Source organism: Motacilla alba, chromosome 15, assembly GCF_015832195.1.
Source record: "Motacilla alba alba isolate MOTALB_02 chromosome 15, Motacilla_alba_V1.0_pri, whole genome shotgun sequence".
Taxonomy (NCBI): domain Eukaryota; kingdom Metazoa; phylum Chordata; class Aves; order Passeriformes; family Motacillidae; genus Motacilla; species Motacilla alba.
Window position 1 is genome coordinate 9,783,714 of NC_052030.1, and position 23,351 is coordinate 9,807,064.

Genomic DNA, 23,351 nt, shown 5'->3' on the forward strand with positions numbered 1-23,351 from the left:
TGGTTGAGGGAGGTGGAAAACATCCCCTGAGGTCTCACATTGAGTTTGGGAACTCAATTCTCTGAGTCTTGCTCCCCCATCCCTGGGCCAATTCCTGCACAATCCCTGGAGCTGCAGCTCCCAGCCCTGTCGTGGGTCACCTCTTGGTGACACTGACAGGCTGGTCACCTCCTGCTTTGGGAGGGGACTCAGGCCCTCCTGGACTCCCAGGAAGGGGGGCTGTGCTCTCTGCAGGTGGAGATCCAAAGGAGGAAGCAGCAGGTGCCTCCTGGGGCTCAGCTGAGGCCTTACCACTGTGAGCTGTCCAGTTTTGTCCTTGAAGACCTGAGGCTCTGGCCCCACGGTGAACACCATGGTCCCCTCCTTCCCGGAGCCCACGCGGAACCGGAGGCTGGAAGCACAGGATGCCCCTGGAGAGCCCTCCCCACAAGAGGCTTTACTCCAAACTCTCTTTATTTCTGTTCCCTGGGCAAATCTCGTTAGAGGAGCAGATCAGAGCCTCCAGCTTAGGTGAATTTCCTAAACAATTGCATTATCCCAGCGAGCCCAAGGGGTTGATGAATGGAACAAGACTGCCCAGCTCAGGCTTTTTGAGTGTTCCTGGTGCAATTAAGCACTGGAAGCTAAGCAGATCTGACCTGGAGGAAAGCACTGAGCACACCAAATCTAATTAGAGCTGAAACGCAAAGGCCAGGCTGAAAAGCTGGAGCAGAAGTGCAGGTTTCACCTGCCAGCTCCAATTCCCAGAGAGGTTGGAGACATGGACTGCATCCACCTGCCAGGAGCTCGGGGCTGGGACTGGGAGGAATCACATTTTGGGCCTCCTCAATCCCTCTGGGAGAGGAGCATTTGTCCTGAGGTGACCCACAGCTTCCCAGCTGGCTTTCCTGAAGCTAATGGGATCCCCTGTGGGACCACTAAAGCCACGACCTCATACCCAGGTCACACCAGAAAACTGAAAAACAAAAAAGTGGGTTTAAAATACAATCACCTAGAAATAAGTTGGGTTTAGGCAGGTGGGGCACGGGCAGCTGTCAGAGCAGAGCAGCACCCCTAGCAAGGTACAAGGACTCACTAGCCTGGGAAAAGCCAGGGAGAAAGGTTGGGGTGATTTTTAATATATTTTCTCTCAGTGCATCCCATTTCATCTCCCTGTGCCTCTGGAAGTCACAAAAACAGAGATGCTGCTGCACCAGGCCTGTCCAGCTTTGGGCACTGTCTGCTGGGGTGATGTCAACAGTCTTGACCTAGTCCAGGCCTAGAAGGTTTTCCCATAAAATTGAGCCTGCCCAGTGCTACCCACCCACCTTCCTGCCTTCCTTACCTTCCCTTCACCACTTTAACGAGGCTTTGCTTGTTGGCCAACATGCAGAGCTTGGTCACTGTCTCAAAGACGTGCTCACACTGCAGTATCACATCTCCCTGGGAACAAAAAGAGGGATAAAGTCACCTGGCATCACCCCAGCACGTGGTGGTGCAGAAAAACTCCTTTAGAATGACTACCAGGAAGAAGTGACCAATTTAAACACCCTCTTGTTAGAGTTACTTAGGATCTAGTTGGTCTAAAAAAAGGCAGGAGCATGTCCGGAGAAGGGGATGGAGAATCAGCCACACCAGGAGGGGCTGAGGGAGCTGGAGGGAGCTCAGCCTGGAGGAAAGGAGGCTCAGGGGGGATCTTCTCATTCTCCACCACTCCCTGGCAGGTTGGGATTCCAGGTGAAAGTTTTCATGTTGAGACAGCAAGGATGTAAAGGCCTGGCTGATCACACACTGAATAAACACCAGGAATTGTGTCATTCCAGGAGTTTGTAGGATGGTATTGGAGGCATCAGCCCCATGACCTCACTTGAACCACCATCCCAATTTCCTACCTTCTGCTTGTTGTCCTCAGGAACATGAATGACCACAATCCCATCACTCAGGTTACTGGTGGAGATCCCTTCAAAAGAAGCCCAGAATTAGAGGAAAACCTACCAAACCCAGCTCCACACCACCCTCAGCTCCTTCCCCCAGGAGAAGCAACTCCAGCCCCACGTGGTTACAGGGGAAATCACATTCCTGAAGGAGAGCTCTGTCCTTCCTTAGAGTAAAGAATATTCCCATTCTTAGAACAAAACACAGAAAACTCCTACTTTGATTGATTAATTAATCTGAATTTTCAAAATATCTTCTGAAGGTCCCTTTATGTCACCCATTGTCCATAGCACAATTCCAACAGCGGTGATTTAAACCCCTGCACGAGCTGCTTGCCCCAAACCTTTCCCTGATGCCTTGGTTTTGGTAACAGAAGAGGGGGAAGGATCCATTCTACCCCTGAACTGTAGTTCCAACAGTGCCAGGATTAAAAAATACCACAAAACAGAGTAGGAAAGGTTTGGGTTATTTTTTCTCCCTGTCAGCAGAAAGTGACGTCCCCCTGCACTTAAACAAGGAACTCTCACTCATAAAATCATCCTTCAAGGCTTTGTCCAGCCCCCAGAAAAAGAGAGATAGATCTTTCAAATATCCTTGCAAGACAAAGTTTCAGAATGCCATCCTTCCTAAAGAGTGCCTGGCAGGACAGGAAAGCTCACAACAACTCACAGATCATCATGGAATGGTCTGGGTTGGAAGGAACGTTGGGGATCATCCCATTCCACCTGTCCCACTAGTCCAGGTTGCTCCTAGTCCCACCCAGCCTCGGACAGTGATTCCCAGTGGTACCTTTCAGGGTGGAATACTCGATTTTCTGTTTGATCTTGGCCATCTCCACCACGTAGGCCGAGCTCTGGGTCAGCACCAGGAGCCGCTCCCGCGCCTTGAACCCGTTCCTGTCATATTTTATCACGGGGGTCACATACTGAAAACAACGAGTTGGAATCAGCATTTCCACTACTGCAAGCTCCTGCTCCAGGGGTTTGGATTTTCCTGGCTGGAAGCAGCTCACAGAGGAGCAGCAGGTGCCAGCTCACAGGGATCTGGATTCCCTATGCTGGGAAATTCAGGAGGCAGAATCCTGGCAATGATGGGGCCCCTGTGCACTCTATGCCACAACCATGGGAAGTGCAGGGACACTCCAGCTCTGCTGCTGCCCTGGACGGGGCTAGGAATGTTCTTTAAGCTTTCATTGAAAGGAATCTCAAATAACTTTTAATTAGGTGTATTTTGAGACCTGTCTCAAATTTAAAAATTAGGAAATGGTGGCTCTGCTGCTCTTCATCAGTCCCTGAGCGAGCAATGAGCTCCAGGTAATTCCAAGAGTTCTGTCCTTCCCTTACCTTGATGTTCTCCCCACGGATGAGCTGCAGCACTTTGGGGTTTAGGTCATTCTCTTCTGAGGAGCAAACCAGAAAGAGAAACTGGGTGTGGGTGCCAGAGCCACAGCCCCAGACAGACACTCCCCAACCCCAGCAAACTCCAGAGAGCTGGTTTAGCTGTCTTCATCCCAACCGGCTTTTCCCCCTTGGAATGTTTCCTTCCAAACTGAGGGTGGTCACCTCCAGCTGCTCCCAAACCCATTTTGGTGACTTTTCCTGCCTGACAAGTAAATTCACACTGGGAGTTTCTGCCTGGTTTTGGGTCTGCTGTTGGTTCAGACCCTGGTCCACCCCAGCCCCCAGGGAGTTCTGCTCAGGTTTATGGCTTTCTGTCCCAGAGGGATCCCAGTACCCCCAGTTTGAGAACAATCCAGCAGCGATGTCATGTCACTCGATGTGACAGGGAGGAACTCCAAAGGCAGGTGATGCTGCCTCTGCCAGGAGGGAATTTCTCTTGGAAAAGAGTGTGTTTGGTCAGGCAGGAGTTTACAGAGCCAGGAGGACGTGGCTGAGGCCTCCAGGGGTTTGCTGCACTCACTCAGGCGGGTCTCCAGGAAGGGCTGGCTGAGGCTCTCCAGGTACCCCTCCTTCTTCCCACTGAAAACAGCACTGGTCACCACCTTCTGCTGCAGCTGATGGGAGAAGGAACAGCCTTTACCCTCAGAATTCCACCCCTGGGAACACCAGCAGGGACAATGCAAACACTGCTACTCCACAGCATCCTTCTGCTCACACACTGCCCGCCTGACTCACGGAATCTTGGAATTGTGCTGCTTTTCTCCTGGGAGCTTTGGGTTATTCTGGGAAAATCTTAGAGATTTTTTGCATTTATGGATCTTTTCCAATTATATGGAGAGATTTCATGCCATAAATTAAGCTCCACCTGTCTGGTCTCTCCATCATGAGGGACACTGGAGGAAATCCCTGCCTCCAGGAGTTTGCTCTCCCACGATGAGAAGTCTGCTCTTATCCCTGAGGGATTGATTGGAGCAGCAGGATCAGAAGGTGCTGCCTGTGTCCCAGGTGATCCTCAGGGATCACACCTCTGAACTGCCACATTTGCACTCCAGGGGTTGGTTACCTGCACTTTCCTCTCGGCAGTGAGCCCTCGGCAGTATTTCCTCACCAGGTTCCTCATGCAGATTTTCCGGAGCATCTCGGATGTCTGCATTAAAAAAAAAATCAGGAAAAAATAAAGTAGGGAAGTTGTACAAACAGCTCTGCCTGTGCCATGAGCCTTGAACCCCATGAGATTAATTTTGTCTTTATTTGGGCTCGTGAGTTCACCCTTCCATCAGTGCATTTTCCCTTTTTATTGCTTAAACCAACAGGAAGCTTCCTCATTTCTTAAACCAACAGCTTCCTCATTTCTTTTGGAAAACCACAACCACTGCGCTATTCCACCCATTCCCACCCAAACACAGCAGATCTTGGGGTTTTCCAAAGGCTCTGAGCAGAGGATGAGCCAGCAGCAGATCATTTTCTCCCACCTGGAATGTGCACACACATGGCCACCAAACAGGGGCCACCTCCACCTCTCCCAAAGCCTCCAGAACCCCTCACCTCTTCCAGGATGAAGGGAGGCTGGAGCCAGCTCTTGTCCAAGACATTTTTTGGGAGGTGGTCTCGGAGTTTCATCAGGTAGTGGTACTGTGAAAGCCTCACAAAGTCCCTGTTCTCCTCGCAAAGGGGCTTCTTCCGATTGATGAAGCCATTTATGAACCTACAGAAAACATCCCATGGCCTCCAGAAATCCACGGAAATGAGGAGAGGGACAGGCTATGGATCACTGGCGTTAACACTGAGGGTCAGCCATGGAAATCTCAAGCTTTAGAATATTCTAAAAATGGACAGGTTTTTACCAAGTTGTGTTGGCCAAACCACAGCGCTTTGGAGCTCAGAAGGAATCAGCTCAGGAGCTGGGTTTAGGGGAGTGGAGAGGGAGGATGAAGAGAATGGAGGGGCATGAGAAAAATTAGGGTGAAATTCTTCCCTGTGAGGGTGGTGAGGCCCTGGCACAGGTTCCCAGAGAAGCTGTGGCTGCCCCTGGATCCCTGGCAGGGCCCAAGGCCAGGCTGGACAGGGCTGGGAGCAACCTGGGACAGTGGGAGGTGTCCCCTTGGCAGGGGGTGGGACTGGATGGGCTGCAAGGTCCCTTCCAACCCAAATCATTCTGGGACTCTGTGGCTGGGAAACATGGCTGGGACAGTTACTTCCTGATAGTCTGCACTGCCCACGTCCTCTTCTTGGCTGCCCTCCGTGCCAGGGCTCCTCTCCAACAGGCCTCCAGCTTGATTGCTGCAAGAGGGAATCAGTCCTGGGCTTTGGCTTTCACATTCACCCAGCAGAAACCAAAACTGGTTCTTTTGCAGCTCTAAAAACCAGCTGGTGGGAATGGCAAGTTTGGAACATTTTCTTTTCCGTGGTGGATCAAGTTCCACCTGTGCTGTGGAGCTCAGCATCAACCAGCCCTTGTCCCTGCTCTGCCTCCTGCTGTCCCTGCCCACAGCCCAGAAAGCTGCTGAGAACCTGAACTTTACATCAGCCTGCTGTGATAAGAGGGGTTTTTCCCCCAGCAGCTGAGGATCAACCCCCAGGTACCCCAGAATGTCCCCAGTGTGTGACAGAAGGTGCTGCTGCTACTCAGAGCTGCTCCCACAGCTGAGGCCAAGAGCAGCTCGTGGTGTGAGGGTCCAAACAGAACTAAAGGAACCTCTGGAAAAGCTCTGGGAATGCTCTGGGTGCAGCTGCCACCTCCTGTGGCCCCAACAGCCCCAAGTGCTGCCCAGAGCACCACAGATTTGGGACCTCGCAGGGCTCCAGCCCCTGAGGAAAGCCCGGCCCTAAGAAAATCCCCCATGGCAGAGCCCGTACCCGCTCTCCTCTTCTTCTGGTACGCTCTTTTCCCAAGAAATCCTTTATATTTGGCCTGGAGTCTTGAAACTGGAAAGAAGGCAGAGACATCACTGGCACCTGCAGGGCCAGGGGTGGTGAGGAGCTGAGTTCCTGCCCTCCATGGCACAGGGCACAGAGGGGCCACAACGCCAACGGGACCAGAAGCAGCCCCTGCAGGCACCATGTGGGTACCGTGCCCTTCAGCTCTGCTTCTCGAGGAACAGGTACCCCCAGGATGAGACAGAAGACACCCCAATCCCAAGGGAAAGGCTCTTGGTGCATCTGGGCATGGACAGGGAGGTACCCATAGGACTGAGCAGCTCCAAAGGAGCCACATCTCCACAATTCAAGCAGGGACTTGCCCCCAGCCTGGAGCAGCTTTGCTGAGTTTTCATGGATTCTGAGAGCTATGCAGACCAGGGCTGGGAGAGACCTTAAAGCCCATCCCATTCCACCCCTGCCATGGGCTGGGACACCTTCCACCACCCCAGGTTCCTCCAAGCCCCATCCAAGCCCGAGCCAGGAAGAAGGTCCCACACCAAGGGAAGTGGAACCTTACTCAGCAGGTGCTTTCTGTACTCAAAGGCATCTTCCGTGGCAAACAGGGTCTTTGGGAAACGGATGAATATTTTGGTTCTGAAAAAGAGACCAGGAGCAGGTTATCCATGGTGAGCCATCCTTCCTGGGCAGGCTCGGAGCCCCCCAAGCAGCTGTAATGCCACCCAAGCCTGAGCTGCCTTGGGCTGCCCAGGGAATCAGGAGACACTGGAGCCCCAACACAGAAATAGGAGAAATGAGGCTGGATGCAAGCTCCCATGGAAGCAGGTAAAAATAAAGAGGAACTTTGTGCATCTGGGGGTTTTATCTCTCTCCTTGCTCCTGCCACAGACAGGACAGAGGATCCAGGACAGCAAACACTGAGCAACCAGAGCAAGAAATTTACCTTCCTAATTTGTACTCCTCAGGCTTGTAACCAATGTGTTTGATGAGTGTCTCCACACCCTCTGCTGCTGGCCCATGCCAGTGTGGCCAGGTAGCTGGGCAGAGACATTTGTACCTGAAACATCAGCAGGACATCAATGCAAACAACCTGGAGTTTGAGGAACCCCTTCCTGAAAATTCCCTCTGAAATTCCCTCTGCTTTGCTCGAGACAGAAGATGCCAACGCAGATCAAAAGGATGCAGACAAGAACAGGCAAAGGGTATTTTTGAAGCAGAAGGGGTTCTGCTGACAACCCTCACTGCTGGGCCTGGAGTTTTGCTTGCTCTGCAGCCCTCGGGAGGGCAGGGTTACCAGGCCAGAGGGGAAGCAGCTCCCTCACCTTTGCAGGAAGAGCTCGTACTTGCGCCGGTAGGCGAAGCCAGCGCGTCTCACCCGCAGGTGCTCCATCAGCCCCAGGTACTTCACCTGGTGTCGGATCAGGAAATCATCAAACCTCCCTGCAGCAAGAGCACACCTCCACTGGTCAGTTCTGCCTGGGGAAGCTCGCTCACATCCCCACATGCTGAGGGAAGCCAGGAAGGAGCCAAATCCCCAATTACCCACAGGGACAAATTTCCTGCCAGCTTAACCACGGTGTTTAAACACAAAACACAAGTGCACAACATACACACGCTGCACCCTGCTCCAAAGAAATCCTTTTGCCCATTCCTCAGACTCAGCAGAGCCTTCAGGCCCAGCCTCACCAGGCTCCTTGTTCTCATTGGGTTTGATGCAGCGGATGTACGAGGGCTCCTTGGACATCAGGATCTCAATCAGGCTCGTCAGACTGTTCTTGAACTGGGTTGCAACCTAAGACAGCATCAAAAGGACCTCCTGAGCTCTGCAGCTCGTCCCTGCAGGAAGGGAAATCGACTCCCTGCATCCAGCTTAATCCTGGAAGCAAAAGCTGATGGTGCATTGGTAGCCTGGAGTTTTTGGAGCGTGGTCAGTTGTGTCAGTGCTGAGCTGGAGCGCTTGAGCCCTGGCCATGCAGCTGGACACACCAGGCAGCCCTTCAGAGCCCCCTGCTCCTCGGGGAATGTGCCATGGGATGTCACTCTGCTGGCTGCTGCCTCAGCAGCACCCGCTCTTCCTCTGCCAGGGAGCTCTCCGGGGTGGATGGCAGCAAAAACATCCACCAAGCGCAGGAATCCCAGAATCCCACAATTTATAGGGTGGGAAGGGCCCTCTGGAGATCACCCAGTCCAACCTCCTACCAAGGCAGGGTCACCCAAAGCAGGTGACACACAGGAATGTGTCCAGGTGGGTTTGGGATGACTCCAGGCCCTCCCTGGGCAGCTGCTCCTCGGGTTGAGGCAGAGCTTGTTGTGTTTTAGTTTATGTCGTGTTTTAGTTTATGGCCATCAGGACTGAGGAAGGGATCAGTGATTAAACCAAGGCCTGGGGAGCTGAGATGATATTCAGAATTAAGACTAAAGACAGAACTCACAGTCTCTGGTCTCCTCCTGTTGTCCAGCTCTGACAGGAGGAAACATTCCCTGATGATGCTGTTCTTGGAGTTGCACAGCACCTAAAACAGGAGGAGATAGAAGTTGCCCTGTTGAGCAGCCCTTCTACTCCTCCTGGGAGCAGCACAGCCCTGAGAACATGCACAGAGATGCCTAAAGATCAGTGCTGAAGAGAAAAGGGTGTTTTTGTTTGCAACAGAGAGTAAATAAATCTTCTGCACCTAGCAGGTGATGTAAAAGAACAGCATCCCTTTCCCTTGTGCTTACCTCCTTCAGGTTTCTGTACAGCAGATCATTATTCTTCTCCAGGAATCCTGAAAAAAAATTGAATTAAAAGAAAATAAAAAAGAAAATGGGAACATTCGCATTCTTAAATTTCTCACTGCAGCCACATTTAGACTTCCAGGTCAGTGCCTGCCAAGGGCAGGTATTTTGTAATTCCTACATTTTTTGTAATTCCTACTATTTTGTAATTCCTGCCCATCAAGTCACCATCACCCACAGCAGTTTAGGAGCTCAGGAGCTCCAGCCTGGCCACCCTCACTCACCCACAGCACAGTACGTGACCTCTCCTGCGTAGTGGAGGAGGCGGAAATCCACCCAGTCGATGGATTTCCGCGTCTTCTGATCCGCCAGCTTGCGCCTGCCGGGGGAAAACCCAACAGAACACCAGGAGAAAGAGCAGCAAAGAGATTCCCTCAGCTTGGGGACAGCCACAGCTGGGGCACAGCTGGAAGTGTGGTGTTTGATCCTAGTGATGGGGCTCTGACTGTGGACTTATGGCCCTTTGGCAAACCATCATCTCTCCCTGCTGGCAGCTCCCATAAACTCCTCAGGATTCCTGGGATCTGCTCACGGCCATTTGGCAATGAGCAGGGATCACCCATCCCAGAAGTATTTCTATTTCTTCCCATAACATCTATTTAAATACATTTTTACCACTTATGTGGGGGGAAAAAGCCACCAGCTCCCTCAACCCCGAAGCAAACCCAGGGGGGAAAGAGGATTTCAGACATTTTGCCCTAGAGCAAGAACCCAAATACAAACGAGAAATTCCAAACGCTTGAGAATAGCAGAATATTTCAGAAAGCAAGGATTCCTGGGGGGAAAACAAAGAACCAAAGAAGAAAAAAAAAAAAAGAAAGAATCAAACAAGAAAAAAGAAAAAAGAGCAACTTCACAGTTGAAGTTTCAGCTTTGTAAGCAGTCACAAACAGCAGAGCTGAGTGTCACAACAGCACGTTCGTGGATCACAGCTCCTTCCAAGAGCAGATCCCGTGGAAGTAGCTCCAGCACTTCTATTTAAAGCTTTTAATCAGGCAGAACAGCATTAAGGCACATTGTGGTGACAAGGAAGTTGGCTACAAATTTTCCACTTGGCTGTGGCGGAGTTCAGAGCTGCAGGAACAGTGACAGCTCAGCGCTGTGACTCTCAATTGATGACTTGTCACAGCCCCTCAGCAGCTTCTGCTGGAAGTGCCAGCACAGCCCGGCGCCAACGCGCTCAGCTGCCACCAAAAGGGGATCCAAACCCCCTCCAAATGGAGTATGAACCAAAATGTCACTCATCTGGGGGAGAGAAACACGAGCATTTTCTCTCCTCTTTGTACTCCAAGCTCACACAGAACAAGACGGGTGTAAATATTTACATATCCCCCCTCAGCCTCAGGCATTTGGCTCCTTGTCACAACATCTTCAGCTTCCCCTGGAGTCCCTGGGGACCAAAGCCATCTATGGCCAAAGCCATTTAACCTTCCTGGGCTAAAATCCTGGGCTAAAATCCCAGGGGCCCCTCATTTCGGTGCGGAATGACAAACTCAAAGCATCAGAACAGTGAAAGACAGAGCCCTGCTCACACCTCCCAGCACCCCGGATCCACCCGTGGAGATTTCCAACACCAGACACCGGATGGGCTCTTTGATTCCCTCCGGGACAAGGCAGAGATTGTTCCCTCCCCAGCCCTGGCATGGATTTGGGATGGAAAGGGGCTGGGGTAGGATACAGAGGGTAAATGCATACGTCACGAAGTGGGCATGGTCTCCTACTTTCTCTTCCAGCTTTTCCAAGAAGCTCAAATCAGTCGCTTCCCCAGGCCGTAAACACTCCTCATCCTGGAACAGCAGGCACTGGATCAGAGCTGCTCTCAGCTCATATTCCCTCCTCAGCAACATTTAGGACAATTTTGCCCCACAAACCCAAAGCTCCACTGCAGGGGAAGCAGAACACCCCCCACCTTTAACTCCCCCCTAAACCAGATCCTCTGCCTCATCCTCTGGGTGTTTGTTACAGGAATCTGTGTTTATGTTCTGGATAACACAGACCCATCCCATAATTAGAGGGGGAAGTGTCATTAAGATCCATTAGAGCAAGGCACAGGCCTGCATTTTAATTTAGTGTAACCTCTATTCTTACCAGGATGGAGATTATTCCTTTGTGCTTCTGCTCAACCAAGTCACAGATGATTTTGTTGTTAAAATACGGGATTGGTTCCCACTGGAAAAGGGAAAAGGGAAGATCAGTTTTAGATGAAGACCTTTTCTTTGCAATTTTTAAAGTTCTTTGGAACTTAAATAACACACAGCCTCAGATCCCACTGAAACGAGTGCTGTGAATTAGGATCCACTGAGGGAAAAGGTGACAGCACAGTGATCCATGATCCCACTCCAGAGTTCTCCTGCTTCCAGCAGCCCACACCATCCTCTTGGTCTCTACATAAATCCTCTCCATCTTCCCATGTTTTACACTGCTGGAATCCCTCATTCTCCAGGGACGTTGTCTCTGCTGAGCATCTGAGTTTTGGGGAAGGTCCTACTTCTTTAAATGATGTCAATTAAATCTGGGCTAAATTGCACTTCAAAAGGGCTACAGGAAGAGACCCCTGCAAATCCTACACTTCCCATGGCAACAATAACAATCTAGAAAAGCAGGATGACTTTCACATTGCTGATCAAAAGCATTCAGTGCAATTCAAAAAGGAAAATGGAGGGGGAAATATAATTTACCTCAATGCCTTCCAGTTCATATTCCTCCTGCTCTGCCTTCAGGGTCATCTCAATCAGCAGCTGCTGCAGCTTCTCATTGCAGTAATTAATGCAGAACTGCTCAAAACTTCAGGGAGGTTAAATGAGCAGCAGGTTTGATGTCATCCAGGGGCACTTTTGCTTCTTCCTCCAGGGACTAAACCACCCATTCCCATATAGAGACCAAACCCCCATTTCCACAGGGACTAAATTCCCCATTTTTACATGGACCAAACCCCCCATTCCCCCACAAACAAACCCACCCCTTGCTCCCACACTGCTGCACCACAGCCCAAGGCAAAGCTTTTCCTGGGGTCCAGCAAACCCTGCACCCAGGTTTTGGTGCCCTGTACTGGGCTGAGGGCACTCTAAAAAGTTCATGCAGGAATGTCCTGTACCCCCAGGTCACCCCAAATCCCAGGAACAGCCCTTACCTGTTTGTGTCCAGCACTTCAAAGCCATAAATATCCAGCAGGCCAATAACTGTTTTCTGTGTCGAGTCCTGTCAAAAACATCCCTGCTCTGCCTTTGCTCCTTCCCTGCAGGTGGCTGCTCTCACCTGAACTTCAAACTTTCTCTTTCAGAGAAATCTCAGTGGAGAAGCCACTTTAAGGCAGGTAATGAACTGCTAAAACTCTTCAGCAGGGAGTAACTAAAGGGTTTTCCAGCTCAGGGCTGGGGGATGTCCCAGCAGCAATTATCCAACATCCCAGGTATTTGCTGATGAGGGTTGTGGGGCCTCTCTGGAGAAACTGCTCAGCATTTTAGGAGCATTCAGGACCCCAGACAAGAAACCAACCTTGTTGGCAAGAGAGCCATTGATTTTGTTGACCAGCCAAGTGAAAGTCCTTCCATAAATTGCTTTTGCTACGGCGTCCCGGGCGTAGAATGCCAGATCCACGTTCAGCGGGCTGAGCACCTGGAAATAAAGATATCCCAGAGAGGATGAACACCACGGGGGATCACAGCAAACTTCTGCCCAGCCAGGTCACATCTGTGGCTTGGAGAAGCAGCCACATTGTCCTACAGCACAGCACAGCCACCCCTGGACTGCAACTATTCCTGCAGGGGGTTAGAATGGGATCATTTAAGGTACTTTCCAACCCAAATCCCTCTGGAGTTCCCTGATTTTCCCCACAGCTTTATTTTCCACCAGTGTTCCTTCAGTCTGGTGTATCCCCAGCTGCCAGCAGGTTTGGGGCACTCACATTTTGGTGAGTATTAATTTAGACGGCACGGGAAAATATTCTGACCTCATTTTACTTCTATATTATTGAAATTAAAATGTAAAATGTTCAAAGAGTGGTTTTTACCAGTGTTTTTGTCTGTGCAGCCCAGTTTCCCAGGAAGCACCGTGGCCTGGGCAAGGGGAAATTGTTTGGCTCAAATACAAGTGCCTGTTCCAGTTTTTTAACAGCTCCTGCCTTGTTCAGCAATAAAACTCCAACATATTTTACTTTAACGTCTCAGGCTGGAAGAAGGGGATGTGGAGGAGGAGAGGGACAGTCAGAGGGATCTGGTTTACACTCAGAACTGGCTCCTCACCCACCCCACCCCAGCTGGGGGTCTCCCAGATTAATCTGGGACTACACAGAACTCCCTGGTACCTCCTCGGATCTGGCTTCGATCTTCCTGTTGGTGAGAGCTTCCTGCAGGATGGACAGGTGAGCACCCAGGAGCTGCAGGGAGAGAAATATCTGCACTCAGAGCACAGCCACAGGTCCCTGTTCAAATAAGCAGCACTGTGTGATCAGCAGGGCACAACCCTCACCCCCTCCCCAGCCACCCCATCCTGGAGCCTGAAATCAGGAAATTTCAGGGAGAAAACTCAAGGAGGTTTACAACAAAAGCTGGGGATTTTTACAATTATCCTTGTGCTTTTGGGAGTAAATATTTTGTACCAATAAGAAAATCCCAGCAAGGTTCAGGTTTCCCTCCCAGCACTGGGAATTCTGACCCCATCTGGGCAGAGGCACCTTGGAAATCCACTTGATCTGGGAGCCGTCGCGGATGATGGCGTGGCCATTGCTGTCCTCCTCAAACTGGATGTTCCCCAGGTGCAGGACACTGGCAACGATTCCAAAGAGATGCTGACAATGGGAGACAGTCCATTAGAACATGGCTTCTCGCAGCCCTGAGGGGTGGTGCTGATCTTTCCTAGCACTAATTAGCAGAAAATTGGCCGGGCTGAAGGAGGTGAACCAGAGGATCCAGTACCACCACTGGCACCGTGCTCTTCACCACCCACTCCCTCAATCCCACTGAATCATGGAATTCCAGAGTGGTTTGGGGTGGAAAGGGACTTAGAGATCATTGGGATCATCTGGGACACCTTCCACTGTCCCAGGTTGCTCCAAGCCCCATCCATCCTTGGACACTTCCAGGGGCAGCCACAGCTTCTCTGGGCAGCCTGTGCCAGGGACCCAATTCCTTCCCAATATCTAATCCCAACCTACTGTGTGGCAGTGGGAAGCCATTCCCCTTTGTCCTGTCACCCAAGGCCCTCGTCCAAAGTCCCTCTCCATGTTTCTTGTCAGCCCCTTCAGTCCTGACCACCCAAAGTGTGTCCTGTTCCAGCTTTCACCCCTCTCCACAGCTGCTCCCATCACTTCAGGAAAAGAGCAGTGCCCTCCTCTCTGAAATCCCTTTGCTCAGTCCCTTTTAACCTGCAGCACCTCGATATCTTTTTCAGTGAAGTCAATGATGGAAAAAGCTTTCCGGACTATTTTCCAGTCATTCTTGTCATTGATAGAAAACACTTTGGCACATCGACCCTAGGCAGCAAAAGAAAGATGAATTAGTACAATTAATTGGTAAAGAACTTTTATTATCGGCAAACACAGATACTTCTGGGCACACTGCTTTCATTTCCAGCTCCCTCAGTGAGGTTTGTCACTGTTATTAACCCTGAGCATGGCTCCTTTGATCAAATCTTTCAGTTTGTACTGGAAACCCCAAATAAATCAAACCCCTGAGTGTGGAGAGCATCACCATAAATGGGCTGAAGCTGTGCAGAGCTTGATCTTCCAACCATCCCATATTTTCAGGGTAAGAATACCTTCTGCCCCAGCTGCATTTCCCATCCCTACAATTCCTGATGAGCCACGGAGCAGCTGCAGCTGCCACTGACCTGGATGAGGTACGTGTACTTCTGGGGGTTGCGCTCCAGCCCGAGCCAGCAGAGCAGATCCTTGTCTCCCCCCTCCAGCAGCTGGTAGAAAATATGGAAATTCCTCTCTCCATGGTTTTGGTGGACAACTCGGGATTTCTCTATCAGGTAGCTGAGGATGTGCCCTCCCACTGGAGCTCCCTGGCAGAGCAAAGCAGGCAGATCAACACCAAAAATATCAATAATCCCTGTGATTGCTGTTTCTTTACTCCCAGGGATGAGGAATAGGGTGAGGAAAAGCCAAATTCTGCTGTCATTTATCTGCCACATTTTGTTTAGGATTGTCCAGCAACAGTACAAGGATTTGCTGTCCTGTAAAAGTAACCTGAGCTTTAAAACTCTCTACCAGCTTTCCATGGAGCACTGCCAGGATTGCCAGCAAGGCTGGAAGTTTTCAGGATGGATAACCAGTGACCTCACCTGCAAAATGCAAGGTCTGCAAAAACAGGGTCAGAAATGTGCAGGGTAAGAATTAATAAATCCTGGGCTGCCTGCTCAGCATCCAGGAGGTTTCTCAGACACAGCTCCTTTCCCCAGCGCTCCACTGAGTTTGTTCTCACCTTAAAATCAAACTGGATATCCATGTACTTCCCAAATCTGCTGGAGTTGTCGTTGCGCAGGGTTTTTGCATTCCCAAAAGCCTGGGGGCAAGCAGAGAGGGAAAGTCACTTCTCACCTCACTGGGACCAAGTAACCAAGACTTGCTGCTTCAGCCAAGTCCCATTGAATTTAGTGGGAATAAAGTAATACAAGCTAATGCATTTCCATAGCTTTAAAGTGGAATTCAGCTAAATCAATTACTGATTTTTCATATCTAACCTACAACTGAGGCCCCAAGGAACTGCTGCACAGTGCAGTTTTCTTGTATTTTCTTGTATTTCTCCCAGCCATCCTCAAATCAAACCCCCAAATTAAAATTTTCGAACATTAAATGATACAAAATCCCAAATATTCTTTCAGAGGCTGTGCTGATATTGGCCATCCTCACTCAGGGCTGCAGATTTGCAGGGAATCCTCGAGCAGTGAGGCCACCAAGTCCAACCCCTCTGCATTTTTTTGGTTTCTCACCTCGAGGACAGGGTTGGAGAGCAGGAGCCGGTCCCGGACAGTCTGGAGCTGCTCCGTGGTGGGACAGGTGACAGCATAGTACTGCAGGATCTTCTTGGATGCCTCTGTCTTGCCAGCCCCACTCTCCCCAGAGATGAGGATGAAGTGGTTGTTGTACTCACTGCACATCACCCTGTAGGCGTTGTCAGCTATGGCATAGCTGGGACAGGCACGGGAGGGGAAACATCCATTAGGAATGGCACAGGAGGGGGAATAGCAAAGGTTTCCAAGAGTTTTCACTCCTGGTTTAATTTTACAAGTATTGGACAGGGCCACAGAATCCCAGAATGGGGTGGAAGGGATGGTAGGGATCATCTCATTCTGGCCAGGGATACCCACTGCGAAAGCTGGGCTCAAAACCTGAGCCTGACTCAAGGCCTGGCAGTAAAAACCAGGCCTAGTGACTGTGGACACCCCCTGTGGGGGCAGTACAACATTACAGGGAAACCCCAAATTAGGAATACCCACAGAGATGCCAGGGGAACACTCACAGGTGTGGGGGCAGCTCAAAGAAGTTCACGCCCCGATAAAGCTTCATCTGAGACACTGTGTAAATGTCCAGCTCCTGGTAGGGGTTCACAGACACGAGGAGAGAACCAATGTAGGTCTGCAGGGAGAAAGAGCCTGGTGGGACACCTGCTCCACCCCAAAATCCCAAAGGAGGAGCCAAGGGACACCTGCTCCACCTCAAAATCCCAAAGGAGGAGCCAAGGGACACCTGCTCCACCTCAAAATCCCAAAGGAAGAGCCAAAGGACACCTGCTCCACCACAAAATCCCAAAGGAGGAGCCAAGAACCTGAGGACATTATCCACAAAGAAATGTCAAAACTGGTACAGAGCTTGTTGTGAGAGAACCAAACCAACCAAGCAGAACTCTTCCCAAACTGGTACCAAACTTCTTCCAAAATCCCCTTGGTTACGAGTAAAGCTGAACCATGAGAGCAAGCTCAGAGCCTGATAATTTCAATGCAAGGATTTGGGATCCCTTGGTGCTTCCAGGACCCTTTTCCTTCTGAAGTTAACACAACACAAAATAAAATCCTCAGCCCTTCCCAGCCAATCCTTGTCCCGCCTTCCCTCAATCACAGCGTTCCCTTTCCCATTCCCTTCCTATTTACTGCACATCCTTTAAAGCTTTGCAAAGCAGCTTCAGAGCAAGCTGAGATTTATTTTCACGAGTTCAAGGAGACAAATTACTCCTGGGTGATCACTCTGCTGGGCACTACCAACACCTTGTTAGACACACAGAGGATACTCCGCTCTTCCTCCTGGACCTGACCAGCAAGGCCACCTCAGGGACATCTCAGCAGCCATGAGGCCACCTCAGGGACACTTACATAGATGAGGTTCTCCTGGTAGCGCTTGCGAAGGTTGTTGAGGAAAGCAGCCTCGCTGGTGTGGGAATCCAGAAGGACAAAGTCCTGCACCCCGACCTTGTCCCGGGCTATCAGAGCCCCTTCCATGTTGGCGTCGCCGTTCTCGTCCACCTCCTCCTTCTGCAACACAAAGGTGGTGGGGAGCTGGGTCAGGAGGGGGCAGAGAGGGCCCTTCCCCAGGGACAAAAATCAGCCTTGCACAGGTAATTCCAAGAGAGCATTATTCCAGCCTGTCCAAGGATGGCAATTCCATCCAAGCTCTTCCCAGTCCAGGCGTTCCAGGCTCGCTGCTGTGAGCAGGAAGGAAGATCCCAGTTTCCATAAAAACTGAGACAAACCCAGCCCTGGATGTGTGGTCAGGATCTGAACACTCAATAACTCAATCTAGACACAATTTTCCAGGTATAAAGTTGAAATAAACGGTGGAAGGCACCAGAAAAATCCTTCATTTTTCTCCTTTATACAGATCTAGGCGTGAAAATGGAGAATCCCTGGAAAAGGCTGCAAGGGGTTTGACTTGTAGGCAAAAAAAAGACGAATCCCACAGCACCACCCTGCACAAGAATGTGATTCCCAGTGCTTCCCAGCAGCAGCTCCAAGTCAGCTTTCAGTGCTGGCAGCAGATGTCCCCACACGCCAGCGAGAGGCACGGCCACTGCTGACAAAACTGATCAGAGAGCGACCTGGGGATGGTTAAACCCTGCCCAGCATCCCCAGTCCTTCTCCAAAGACTGAGAGGTGCAAAAAAGGCTGTCCCTGACACAACCAAATCTTCTTGCACCCTCCATTTCTCATTCTTTATGGTAGAAATTGACTTTATCTGGGAAATTCTCACTGCTGAGGGTCAAGCTCAGGCTATAAAAATAAACGGTGCTTTTTATTTACTTAAACCAAGCTGCTAATTTCATGCTAGCAAATAAAAAACCACATTTTTGTCTACGTATTTCATACAAACTATGGTATGACAAATTATGGTATGACAAATTGTGTCTACATCACACATATTATGGTAATATTGTGCTAAATTTGGGGGTTCAGGGTTTCCTTTTGTTCTTACAGACACCAGGATTATCCAGTTCAGGGACAAATTCCTATCTTAAGGCATAAAAGGACAGAAATGAATTCAGTACATGTGGAGCAGCTTACCTTGGAGTAAACTCCTTGGAGTGAGCTCCCTTGGAGGGTTCCAGGCTTGGACAATTAAAGGAGGAACGTGGCTGAGCAGCCAGAGCAGCTCCAGGCTGTGCTCACCAGCCCAGCACCTTTGCTGCCCTCCTCCTGCCCTTGGGGACATTGGCTTGTCCCATTTTGCTGCTCCACTGCTCAAGGGGACCTTGTGGTTGTGTGTAAGGTTTTCACCAAGCACTGAAAGGATGGTGATGCTCTGTTTGTGCAGGGCCCCCTTTTTTTAATTTGATTTTGATTTTTCTGAAGCAGAAGCTTTGCAAACTGGAAACAGGCACTAAATTGAATGTTCCTGCTGAGCTCTGGCAAGCCCTGACTCTGGAGGGAGGATTTTGGGATGAGCCTGCAGGCACTGGTGGATACTGGGGCTCGGTGGGTTCGGGAGCAGGCTTGCATAAAATGAAGAGCAAAGGACCCAACCACACAATATCCTTTATGACTGTGGCAAACTCAGGAAAATCAGCTCTTAAACAGGAATTTTAAGGTTATTCTCATTTTAGTCATGCCTGTTCTTTGCATTTGTCTCGAGTTTTGAGATTTATGTCCAGCAGCAGCAAGGCCACAACACTCCAGAGAGAAAGAACCCCTGAAAGCTGGTTATTTAAATAAAAAATAAAGAAATCACACCTGCACTCACTTCACACACAAGGAATGCCATTTTTTTCTTTGCTGACTGTCCCCAGCCCAGGATACAGAATTCCTCACTTTTCCTCAGCCAGGACATGACCCGATTGTGATCACTTTTCTGTCAGAAAGTTCCCAATTTTATCCTTTCAATATTAATATCCTTTTTCCCCCCTCCCCTGCACGTGACCACTCTCATCCATTTGTTGTGCCTGTCCTTGGCTCAGGCTCCATTGGTTTGGAAGACAAAATAAAGGCTGATTTTTGCTTCTCAAACCAACACCTGGACAGACTCCACTGCCAGCTCAGGGAGGAACGTGAAGGGGGAGAGAGAAATAACAATAATAACAATAATAATAATAATTATTATTATTATTATTATTATTATTATTATTAATAGCAGCAATAACAATAACTTATTATTTTTATTTTCATTTTTATTATTTTGCTCCTGACAGATCTCTCAGGAAAAGCCACTTTTCCTTTCTCTCCCAGCTGGGAAGCAGGAAAGGATCAGCCTGACTCCCCCTCAGCATCTGCCTGCTCAGGTTTCCTTAACCCACTTCTCTCACGTGTATGTTAATGAGTAAATGACACTGCTCCCCACCAGACAAAACTCCTGAACTTTTTCCTGGGATGTTTTGTGCCCAGATTTTCTCAGTGTTTTGCTGGTGCTGATCATTTTATGATCCCAGCACCCTTCAGTGCCCCGTCCCCAGCCATTTCTGGAAGTTCACTGCAAGTTTTGCCCTTCCCTGAATAAGAGATGCCCCAGGACTCATCAGTGCACGTGACCCCAGCAAGACACTGCTCTTTGAAAGGATTATTTCCCTTCCCTCATCACTCAGGAGCCAGGAGATTTCTTTCTCTCCCAAAGACACGAGCTTTATCAGAAAACCTCTCCCTCACTACAATGAAGGGTTTTGCTTTTCCCACAGGGATTTGTCTGTCAACAGGGAAAGTGCAAGGAACTCTGTGGGATCACAGCACAAATTCCTGAGCTCTGCAGCTCCTGAGAAAGAGTCAGACAGAACAGGCCAGTTCCTTTGACAAAGTCTGTACCACTTTGGACCAAGATCTGTCAAGAAAACAACTTTAAAAAACAGAAAAAAACTTTGCAAAATTATTATTTATCTTCACTGGAGGATCAAAACTTCATTTTCCAATTGATGCTCCATTGATGTTTCTTTGGTTCAATGTCATAGAACAGAAGAGATGAAGGTGCAGGGGGGAGGAGGATCACTTATGAGGCCACAGCTATTTTGGAAGCCCTGGAAAAGCCCAAACCATGCAGGTGAGAGCCTCAGGTAGGCACCAGCTCACCCCGTGGACCTTTGAAAGCTTCATAGCTCCCACCACACGGGGAACTGCACCAGAAGGTCCAACCCAACAAAGCCAGCTTTACTGGGGCCACCAACAGCAGAAAATCTCCTCAAGGATCCTCCACGCCCCAAACCATCCCAGAGCTGCCAGATTTCCCTTCCACCACCCTGCAAATCCCAAGGTGGTTTTATGTCACACCTGAGTCCTGCTTTACCTCCACCCTCCCCTCACCTCCTTGTCCAGCCCTTGCTGCTTCCACAGAGTTCCCGGGGCTGGAACAGAGTCCCACGGACACCCAGGATCGTGTGTCAGGCTCTTTGCTGCTCCCTCCTTGGGCAGGGATGCGCCATCCTCCCTCTTTAATGAATTATCCAAGAGCTGTCAGCGCCGAGCCCCGGGAGCTGCCGGCAGCAGCTCCAGGAGGTTCTGCCTCCCACCAAAACACCCATGGCTGACTCTGGGGGTGCACCGATGGGTTCTGGCCTTCCTGATGGGCAATTTGGGCAGATCTGGGCACAAAATACATCCCATCACTCCTCAGCCCCTTCCCACAGCTGCCGGCTTGGATCCCACTAGAGGTCACTGCAAAACCCAGTTTAAGTCGCAGTTTCCATGGATTTTCCTTCTTATTTTTCATGTGCAACAGGCAGTTTTCTCCACTCAAAAATTATTTTCCTGCTGGACACCAACTCCCGCTTGGTGCCAGCTCTTCCAGCCTCTGCCCACCTGTCAAAGACAGCAACAACAGAGATTTCCCCAATTTCCAACAGGATAAAACCCATCCGTTTGAGAAATGAGCAGCACCAAGCGACCTCTCCATTCTCCAGACGATCCTTCCATTAATTATGAGCTCTGTATTTAAGGAGTTTCCCACCCAAGCCCCACCTCGCTGGATGAGGAGCTCCTGAAGGGACTCGTGGCAGGATCAGGTTCTCCAGAAATGGGAGAGCCCTTCCTGTGCCACAGGACACCTTGGTCCTACAGCAGCACTCAGGAATTGGATCTCTTCCCTCGTGCCTCAGAGCATGAGCCAGGCAAAGGCATTTCTAACTTATCCTTACTAAAAAATACTGGGGATGAACAAAATCTTTCAAAACCTAGAATGAAAAAACCCTCAGTGAGGCACATTTTCACAGAGAAGTGGGAAAAGCACCTGTTTATCAGCCAGGTTGTTTAGACCCCTCTGTTTCCCAGCAGAATCAGGGTTTGGTATCAGAAATAGGTTTTGGTAACAGCAAGTTAATTTTTCCCACCCAGAGCACATTTCTGTTCTGATCTCTGCAAAGAACTTCTCCTTCCCATCCCCTTCAACATTTCAAGCCTCATCTAAGGCTGGACAAAGAAATCCTAAAGCCCAGTTTGGCCTGTTTGTTCAGCTCTGTCGCCACCTGGCATCACAGAGTCGTGGAATATCCTGAGCTGGAAGGGACCACAGGGATCATTATCCACTCCTGGCCCTGCACAGACACCCCAGCAATCCCACCCTGTGCATCCCTGGGAGTGGTGTCCAAATTCTGGAGCTCTGGCAACCTCAGGGCTGTGCCCATTCCTTGGGGAACCTGGTCAGTGCCCAGCACCCTCTGGGGGAAGAACCTTTCCCTGATATCCAGCCTAAACCCCACTGACACAGCTCCAGCATCCTGGAAATTTCTGTGACACCAAACTTTTCATTTTTGCCTGTTCTCTGCAGTTACAGCCCTGAGATGAAAGCACATCAAAGTGGTGCCACGGGAAAGTGCAGCAAGTGAACATCCCTGGAGTCATCTGGTTCAAAAGAGACATGAGATAAAAAATGGACACAAGATTTAAAATGGACACGAGATTCAAAATGGACACGAGATCTAATAGAGAGTGTCAGGCTGGCCCAGCACAGCTGAGCATGGGAGCTCTGTTTTGGAAATACTCCTTTACTGAGAGAGGCAGCAGCTCCCTGACCCATCCTGCTCCCCTCGTGCGCTCCAGGAATTCGCTCATTAGGAGTCCTGGGCTGCAGGGATCACAACAAGGAACCCCTCAGCTCTGCTCCACCCTCGGCACTCTGGAGGAATCGGCCCAAGGGGCCATGACCACGGAGAATGGAAAAGGAAGATGTTCTGCCAGAGGCACTTGGCAGGGTCAGCGGGGGAGCACGGCCACGTCCCGGCAATCCTGGATCTTCCTCCGGCCGTGACCTCGGGGTCAGGACTCCAGCGCTCCGTAGGGATGCCCCGTGTCTGCTCCAGGAGCAGTCAGGACTCATCCCATTGTCCCCAAAGGAAATTCAGAGTGTCAGATCTTGGCAGCAGGACTTGGGGTGACACATCCCCACCCAGGAAGAACAGCCAGCCCAGGGCAGTGGGAATACTTTCCCCCTCCTGAGGAAACCTTGGTGTGGCTCCTGAGAATTCGTCTGCTCGGCTTAGTTTTCAGATAAATGTGAAGCCCGTAAAAAAGGGATTAAAGCAGAGCAGATTCCACCACAGGACCAAGTTACGCTCGTCCCATCACAGCAAAGCTGACAAAACAAGATGATTTTTGGATGTTTCACTGAGACTTTTCACAGATCTCTGGAAACCTCGTTCAGATTTCTAACAGAACTGGAATGCTGGACATGGACCATGCTTGGGAATGCAGCAGCCACGGAAAAGGGATATTTTGTGTGTGCAGGGAGGCACTTGGACTGTCTGGCGCTACTGTACACGCTCCTCTAGGCAGGAGAATTCATAAATACAATTATACTGTGGAAAAATTTACACATTGTAACCTAATTTCTTTTCAAAAGAATACAGAATAAGAGGGTTTTAAGGTTAATCAACAGCCCAGGGAAACGCCAAGAGTTCTTAAGGCCTCTTGTCTGTCTCCAGGGCATGGTCTGCTATAGACTTGTTAAAGGGTGACTGTCTGTCTTTCTCAATAGAGGAGAGG

General features: G+C 50.1%; 1 protein-coding gene across 1 annotated transcript in view; it reads right to left on the reverse strand.

The window, feature by feature from the left end:
- The window catches only part of MYO1H (myosin IH), a 28,461-nt gene that overhangs the window by 684 nt on the left and 4,426 nt on the right, over window positions 1-23,351 (reverse strand). The window contains exons 2-31 of the mRNA XM_038152364.1: window positions 17,277-17,435; window positions 16,430-16,545; window positions 15,900-16,098; window positions 15,392-15,472; window positions 14,793-14,972; window positions 14,338-14,436; window positions 13,639-13,752; window positions 13,270-13,341; window positions 12,462-12,581; window positions 12,097-12,164; window positions 11,645-11,750; window positions 11,055-11,135; window positions 10,662-10,753; window positions 9,191-9,285; window positions 8,910-8,956; window positions 8,624-8,704; window positions 7,878-7,983; window positions 7,514-7,631; window positions 7,135-7,248; window positions 6,751-6,827; window positions 6,171-6,239; window positions 5,510-5,594; window positions 4,860-5,019; window positions 4,378-4,461; window positions 3,835-3,928; window positions 3,258-3,313; window positions 2,704-2,839; window positions 1,872-1,939; window positions 1,325-1,422; window positions 292-391 (exon numbers count right to left, since the gene is read on the reverse strand). Of these exons, the coding sequence (XP_038008292.1) occupies window positions 292-391; window positions 1,325-1,422; window positions 1,872-1,939; window positions 2,704-2,839; window positions 3,258-3,313; window positions 3,835-3,928; window positions 4,378-4,461; window positions 4,860-5,019; window positions 5,510-5,594; window positions 6,171-6,239; window positions 6,751-6,827; window positions 7,135-7,248; window positions 7,514-7,631; window positions 7,878-7,983; window positions 8,624-8,704; window positions 8,910-8,956; window positions 9,191-9,285; window positions 10,662-10,753; window positions 11,055-11,135; window positions 11,645-11,750; window positions 12,097-12,164; window positions 12,462-12,581; window positions 13,270-13,341; window positions 13,639-13,752; window positions 14,338-14,436; window positions 14,793-14,972; window positions 15,392-15,472; window positions 15,900-16,098; window positions 16,430-16,545; window positions 17,277-17,402 (3,042 nt within the window). The 5' untranslated portion in view covers window positions 17,403-17,435. The remainder of the gene's footprint in view (window positions 1-291; window positions 392-1,324; window positions 1,423-1,871; window positions 1,940-2,703; window positions 2,840-3,257; window positions 3,314-3,834; window positions 3,929-4,377; window positions 4,462-4,859; window positions 5,020-5,509; window positions 5,595-6,170; window positions 6,240-6,750; window positions 6,828-7,134; window positions 7,249-7,513; window positions 7,632-7,877; window positions 7,984-8,623; window positions 8,705-8,909; window positions 8,957-9,190; window positions 9,286-10,661; window positions 10,754-11,054; window positions 11,136-11,644; window positions 11,751-12,096; window positions 12,165-12,461; window positions 12,582-13,269; window positions 13,342-13,638; window positions 13,753-14,337; window positions 14,437-14,792; window positions 14,973-15,391; window positions 15,473-15,899; window positions 16,099-16,429; window positions 16,546-17,276; window positions 17,436-23,351) is intronic.